The following is a 7,624-nucleotide window of genomic DNA, read 5'->3' as shown; positions in this document are numbered from 1 at the left end:
GTCCCTCTTGTGCTTTTTCCTCAGATTCGAAAATTGGAATGTGACAGGATTCCCGTGCGGTCTTCTGGTTTAGGATTTGCTACTGGTGTTGAAGATCCCTGGATCATTGTTTAATGGAGAGAACTCGTATGCTTTCCTTGCCTTTAAATCACTCCTAAAGCACAATCGTGATTTGTTTGTAAGGAAGAAACACAAAGTCTCCTTTTCAAGAATTGTGCATCAACTATCATCAACCTCCCATCTCGTAATTTTCCATAGCAGAGCGGAGCTGCTTTATTGTTAAGCCTCTTTCAACTCACTGCAGGATGACCTTCTATTTGCCCGGTTTTCGGAGCTTTCCGAAACTTTGGATGAGCACCCCTTCCTTAGAGCTGGGCCCTGCGACTTCGCCTGTCTTTTTCTTTCTCCCGGTTACCAGGAACCAGCACCGACGGTTTTCTGTCAAAGCCACGCCTCCTCCAAATAGCAAAGCAATGAATCTGCTGCTTGCCAAAGCTAGAACACCCAAGAAAGGAAATTACAGCAATAGGCAAGGTTCTTCTGATCATTATTTTGCTGCCGGGGCAGCTAAGAAAAGGTCACACTTAACTAGCAACCCCCAGCAGAGAGAGCATGCCCCATCGCATGTGATGAGCACCATCAAACTTCCAACTAAACCCCTGAGTTCTGGAGAGTGGGATAAACTTAAAGAGGATTTCAACGGGAAGGCCAGTTTTGAAGACTGGGTCATTTCGCAGATGGTGCGTAGCAGTAGCTCTGTAGATGCGGCTAAGTCCCTCCTGGCATGGGTCGCAGCAAAGAACAATGGCATCGTAGGGTATAATTTACTCGTCAAGTATTTGTATCTCTGCGTCTCTCACAAGCAGACATCAGAAGTTATCGACGTCTATGAAATCATGAAAGCCAAGTACAAGTGTTTAGAAACTGCGGCTAACACCATTCTCATCCGGGGATTGATCCACTCAGACAGGTGGAGAGAGGCCTTGCTGCTGTTAGAAGACATTAAAAAAGTCATGGTCCCTTCGAAAAGGAACTATAATGACTGTATTCAGGGAGCCCTCCTTCATCAGGATGTGGACGTGGCCTGGAGTTTGTATAAGGAACTGGTGGGTCATAATCTCATTCCTCTGCTGGAAACTTTAAAAGCCTTCTTTGATTTTGGCAAAGACATAAATGATGATCACTATTTGGACAAACTACTGGACATTCTTTTGTATCTAAGGAATAATCATCTGTATCCTGGAGAGTCATTTGCACACAGTATAAAAACATGGTTTGAAAGGTAATTTTGATTTTGCATATGTGTTTTATCTTGGTACCTGTATTTTAAAAGTAGACCCCTTTTTGGGTTGTTTATTAGTTGCTGAGACTCATTTTATTCAGATTGTGCTTTCTCCCATCCTGAGGTAAGAACTATTCTACTTTTAAAGCAAAATATTCTCTTAAAAAAGTAGTAGGAGTAATTTGTGTTAATCTCTTCTCACCACATAAAAGGAAATTATACAGCATCTTTTCTTTTTATATAATAGTTTTCTTCCTTTTAAAACTATGATTCAGCTTATTTTCTGAGACAGCTAATATGAATAATTATGTTATAGCAAGAAATTAGAGCAAGAAACGGGTTTAGGTGCATGTGGGGTGTGCACATGTGTATGTGGATGCATACTCTGGTGTGAAGAGCAGGGTTTGACTCTGGGTGTCTTTTATCAAAGTCCACCCTCCTTTTGAGACAGTCTCTAGCTGAACCTGGAGCTTAGCATTTCGTCTGAGCTCTACCTGTCTTCACTCCCATGTTGCTAGGGTTACAAGGATAGGCTCCATGCCAGGCTCGTACATGGGTTCCAGGGATCGAGGTTACAAGGACAGGCTCCATGCCAGGCTCGTACATGGGTTCCAGGGCTCCATGCCAGGCTCGTACATGGGCTCCAGGGATCCGAACTCGGGTCTTGCTTGTGCAGCAAACGCTTTACGCAATGATCATATTTTCAAAAGTCGTGACGTAAATAATGTGCTTACAGTTATTCTGTAATCCCTGGGTCTCATCCCTTAGGATGCTTAGAGTGGACGGGGCAGTTCCTGATCAATCCTGGTACTCAATGGAAAACCATCCCCCACTATTTGATTTTGCATCTTTCCTTGTCTGGCTATTCTCCCAAGCTCTCCTTTGCTTTGACTCATGCTGTCAACTGCATAACTGTTTATTGCTCCATCTTTATTCTCCTTTCTTCACCGTTAATTTATGTCTGGCCATTTCCTAAAAGCTTGCTCCTTCAGTTTCTCTTTTTATTATATATCATGTTTGCAGAACTTTTAGGTAGGAATCATGTCTGATGATCTTAACAAATTTATTGAGCATCCAAAGAAGAAGAGTGAGAGTGAGAAAATCTAAAAGCTTGGGGTTTGTTCTGTTTTCAAGAATGCTGGTTTTGGAGTAGAGTTTTAGAAGAACAAGTATCAAAGCAAGGAGAAGGTCTGATGGGAGAGGAATTAAGATTGAAAATAGGGATATTTGTTTGAGTGCAAGGTTAGATTTGGGTATGAGGTCGTGAGGTCTGAATTAATTGGTGAAGGAAAGAAGGCAATGGGATCAAGAATCAACAGGAAGGCCGGGCGGTGGTGGCACACGCCTTTAATCCCAGCACTCAGGAGGCAGAGGCAGGCAGATCTCTGAGTTCAAGGCCAGCCTGGTCTACAAGAGCTAGTTCCAGGACAGGCTCTAGAAACTACAGGGAAACCCTGTCTCAAAAAACCAAAAAAAGAAAAGAAAAGAAAAAAAGAATCAACAGGAAGTAAGGATATGGTGACTGAGAATAAATCAATAAATAATTTTTGGGTAGCTCCAATTACACTAAAACTCTGTGTGTTTCCTGTATAGTATCTGTTCGGATGCCATTCTCAACCTCATTAGGAATGCCATTCCTGGTAGTGGTCTACAGGTAGCAGCAGCCCAAGAGAATAGAGAAATTACTCCAAGCAGGTGCTATGTCTAGCAGCTTTATGAAGATGTTAGAGCTGAGTGTTATTTAAATAGTATCTCTAGTTTTTGCATACTTCTAGTGAAGGTAGATTTAGGCTTTAGTTTTGTTGTTGTTGTTATGTTTGAGACAGGGTCTCTGTGTAGCCCTGGCTATTCTGGAACTCTCTGTGTAGACCAGGCTAGTCTTGAACTCACAGAGATCTGCTTGCCTCTGACCCCCCAGTGCTAGAAATAAAGGTATGCACCGTCGTGCTTACCCTTAGACAAGATTTGAGGAAGAGGAGGGTTATGTCAGGAGGTGAACCAAAAGGATACTGTAGGCTGCAGTAGAATGCTGTCTGGTCCTTAACCTCAACCACATCCTAGCAGTCGTGGTGAAAGCCATCCGAAGAAAGTATTCTGAACTTTTCAGATCTCTTCCTTACAGAATGTCTAAATACAGTGATTGTCTTTAGACTCAGTAGGAATTTTTAACATTCTGATAATCTGGTTTTGTAATCTTTTTTTGTAGCATTCCTGGAAGACAATGGGAAGGACAATTCACTACAGTCCAGAGAAGGTAAAGACCCTTATTTGTCTTCAATCTGTTTGATTCAAATATAGTAAGTTCTGTTGGTATTGGCTTAAAAATAGGAAGCTCTCAGCTGGGTAGTGGTGGAGCACGCCTTTAATCCCAGCACGTAGGAGGCAGAGGCAGGCAGATCTCTGTGACTTTGAGGCCAGCCTGGTCTATAAAGTAAATTCCAAGATAGGACTGTTACACAGAGAAATCCTTTCTTAAAAAAACAGAAAAAAAAAAGTAGGAAGGTCTAGAGATGGCTCAGTGGTTAAGAGCTGCTCCTGCTCTTCCATAGGATCTGGCTCCGTTCCCAGCACCCACATCTGGTGGCTCACAACTGCCTGTAATTCTAGTTCCAGGGGATTGTCTGCTCTCACCTGATCTCTGCCTTCACTTGTGCTCACTTGCTTGCACACACACACACACACACACACACACACACACACAGAGAGAGAGAGAGAGAGAGAGAGAGAGAGAGAGAGAGAGAGAGAGAGAGAGAGAGAGAGACATAATTAAAAGTAAATCTGCAGTGGCAAAACTTCTGATAATTAAAAAAAACGTTTAAGAACATTTTAGGGGTAGGATAATCAAGAATTTATAATTAAAGATCCTGAGGGGAGAAAAATCTCTGTTGTTGTTTAGAGAGTCTTGATCTGTAGCCTAGGCTGGCTTCAAACACAGTAATCCTGCTGCTGTAACCTTCTGCGTTGGGATTACAGGCATGTGGACAGATTTTGGAGTACTCAAAATGTTTGTCCCGTTGATACTGTGAGCCTGTGTTAAACCTTAGTGATGTTTGCCCCCTAGAAGGCTGACCTAGTTGTGCTTTAGGAATGACTAAAATTTCACCTAGCTCTTTCTGCTGTCTCTCTCCGTCACCATAATGGTGTGTGTTAATATCTTGCTGATGCCCTCTGCCTCCCAAGTGCTGGGATTACAGGCATGTGCCACCACTGCCCCCCTCCACCGTGATTCTTCTTAGAGTGTAAAACATACATATACCCAAAATATTTTTGTAGAAAAAAAATTTTTTTTTTTTTATCTAGGTGCCTAGTAATTTTTTTTTCTGGGTTTTCTGGCATACTGATAGATATTTTGAGGTTTACAAAAAAGAGAAAAAAAGCAAACAAATGTGATGGTCACAAAAGTTTTGATTTTTTTGTATTTCATTTCTGTTTCCTTGTGCTTTGGAATTACTAATTTTAGAAAAAAATTATTTTCCAAGACATTATTTAATATAAAACGTTGCAATTGCAGTGGCCATTGTTCAAGCTGTGGTAGAGCCTTAGAGTCTATTCATCTGAGTCCAGAAGAATATGAGTTTCTCAAGGGAGAAATCATGAGGGATGTGATAGTCGGTGGTGACCAGTATAAAAAGACAACGCCTCAGGTGAGTTCGACAGGCTTTATTGTATTCTCAGATTGCTTGTCTAGAGCAGAGGGCAACAATTTTTTTTCTTGTAAAGGCCAAATGGCGAGTATTGTGGGCTTTGTGAGCCATACAGTCTCTGCTGTAATGTTTTGGTTTTGTTATAATTAAAACAACAATGGATAATATGTAAATGAGTGATTGTAACTGTTCCGTTAAACTATTCACAGGGCTAAGAAGATGATTCAGTGGTGGAGGGCTCGCTGTGTCAGCTCAAGAGCCTGAGTGTAGATACCTAACATTCATATAAAAGCTAGACATGGTGGCCCGTGCCTGGGGGAGGGCATGGAGACAGGTGGATTCTGAGGCCTTACCCATTAGTTAGTCTAGCTGAAACAGTGAGTTCTGGGTGAGATGTTCTGTCTCAAGACATAAAGTGGAGGGCTGGAGAGATGGCTCAACGGTGAAGAGCATTGACTGCTTCCCCCCCCCCCCAGGTCCCGAGTTCAATTCCCAGCACGCACATGGTATATTATAGCCATCTGTAATGGGATCTGATGCTCAGAAAGACAGAACACTAATGTATTTAAAAGAGAAACCCTGTCTTGAAAAGCAAAACAAAATGAAAGGTATATAGTGGGGTGTGATGAAGGATGTCCACCTTCCACCTCTCCATGTGCTTACATGGGCACACCCATCCCCACACGCTCGTCCATGCATGCACACCCACCCCCACACGCTCATCCATGCATGCGCACCCACCCCCACACGCTCGTACATGCACATGGGCACACCCACCCCCACACGCTCGTCCATGCATGCGCACTCACCCCCACACGCTCATCCATGCATGCGCACCCACCCCCACACGCTCGTACATGCACATGGGCACACCCACCCCCACACGCTCGTCCATGCATGCGCACTCACCCCCACACGCTCGTACATGCATGCGCACCCATCCTGCCCCTGCAAAACCAAAAACTGCTCATTGAAAACAAGCAGTAGGCTAGATTTAGCTGGCGGCCACAACTGCCAGTCTTCACAGAACTCGCTCTGTAGGCCAGGCTGGCCTCAAACTCAGAACTCCACCTGCCTCTGTCTCCCGAGTGCTAGGATTAAAGGCGTGTGCCACCACCACTGCCTGGATAATTTAGAGTTTTGTAGAATAATTGGGTATATTACAATTCATTAAAGTCAGTCTTATATCTAATCATAATTTCAGTACTCAAGTGGGTGGGTGCTTATTTTTTTTTTTTCCTCTGAGTACTTCCAGGAAACTATTTTCAGCAAATTCTTCTTCTTTCTTCTTCTTCTTCTTCTTCTTCTTCTTCTTCTTCTTCTTCTTCTTCTTCTTCTTCTTCTTCTTCTTCTTCTTCTTCTTCTTTTTTTGGTTTTGTTTAGAGAAAGGGTCTTACTGTGTTGCTCTGGCTGTCCTGCAACTTGCTTTGTAGATAAGGCTGGCCTTGAACTCACAGAGAACCTCCTGCCTCTGCCTCCTGAGTGCTGGGATTAAAGGTGTGCCACTACTACCTGGCTCAGACCAGTAAAGACCTTAGTCTCAGAATAAAGTAAAACTTTGGGTACCATAATAACACCTCGCTGGGTACAGTAACAGCACTTGGGAGGGTGAGGCAGATGGATCTCTGAGTTTGAGGCCAGCCTGGTGCAAAAGGGAGTTTCAGGACAGCCAGGTATTTCACTACATAGTAAAATCCTGTTTCAAAAAAAATTTTTTGTCTGTTGTCTCTAAATAAATGTACTTTATATTTTATATTTATGTAAATATATTTATATTTTATCCCCTGATCAGGATAATTGCATATTTTAGACCTATTTATTTTATTTTATACATATGAACGTTTTGCATATATGTGTGTGTGTGTGTGTGTGTGTGCACCATATGTGTGCCTGGTGTCCATGAAAGACGGAAAAAGGCATAAAACCCTGGAGTTGGAGTTACAGGTGGTTGTAAGTCACCCTGTGTATAGTGATATTTTATTCGTGTTTCAATAAATAAAGCTTGCCTGAAGATAGTGCAGAGCTAAGCCACTAGAGGCCAGGAAATGGTGGCACACACACCCAGGACTCAAGGCCACCCTGGGCTATGTGAGATTGAATCTGTCTGAAAGGGAAATAGAACTCACACAATGGTGCTCCCAGCACTTGGGGCTCACAGGCCTTCAGTCCCAGCACTAGGGAGGTGGAGACAGGAGTGGTATGGCTGGGCGGAGAGAGGAATATAAGGCGGGAGGAGACAGGAGCTCAGTGCAGTCTGAGGTTTGGTGGAGAGCACTGCAGTCTGTAGTCACATTGTTTGTCTGAGCCTTGGTAGAGGTAAGAACTCTGCAGTAGCTTGGCTGCTTTGCTTTTCTGATCTTCAGCTTGAACCCCAATACCGTCTCAGGTTTTTTATTGTTCGTTCTACAATGTGGGTGCTGGAAACAGAACCTGGATCCTCTGATCACCTTCTGAGCCATCTCTCTAGTGATTCCCATTTTCTCCCCGCTTCAATTCCTCCAGTGCCCCCAACTTTCTGACCTCATCATCTTTAATTATTGTTGTTGTGGGCCTTCTCTTGTGAAGGCTCTCAGCTCAGTTCCCCGTACTCATATGATGGCTTACAGCGGCCCATAACTTGTGTTCCTGGTGCCCTCTTCGGGCCTCCACCAGTACCTGGCACACAGAGAACATACACACATGTAGACAAGACACTCAT

The 7,624-nt window shown here is 43.4% G+C and overlaps 1 protein-coding gene across 1 annotated transcript in view; it reads left to right on the top strand.

Annotated features, from left to right (window-relative positions):
- LOC119818530 (protein only RNase P catalytic subunit) overlaps window positions 1-7,624 on the top strand; it is a 97,486-nt gene that overhangs the window by 1,044 nt on the left and 88,818 nt on the right. The window contains exons 2-4 of the mRNA XM_038335992.2: window positions 25-1,282; window positions 3,489-3,536; window positions 4,794-4,926. Of these exons, the coding sequence (XP_038191920.1) occupies window positions 306-1,282; window positions 3,489-3,536; window positions 4,794-4,926 (1,158 nt within the window). The 5' untranslated portion in view covers window positions 25-305. The remainder of the gene's footprint in view (window positions 1-24; window positions 1,283-3,488; window positions 3,537-4,793; window positions 4,927-7,624) is intronic.

This window comes from Arvicola amphibius, chromosome 7 (genome assembly GCF_903992535.2).
Source record: "Arvicola amphibius chromosome 7, mArvAmp1.2, whole genome shotgun sequence".
NCBI lineage: Eukaryota > Metazoa > Chordata > Mammalia > Rodentia > Cricetidae > Arvicola > Arvicola amphibius.
This window is presented reverse-complemented; position numbering and strand designations above follow the sequence as displayed.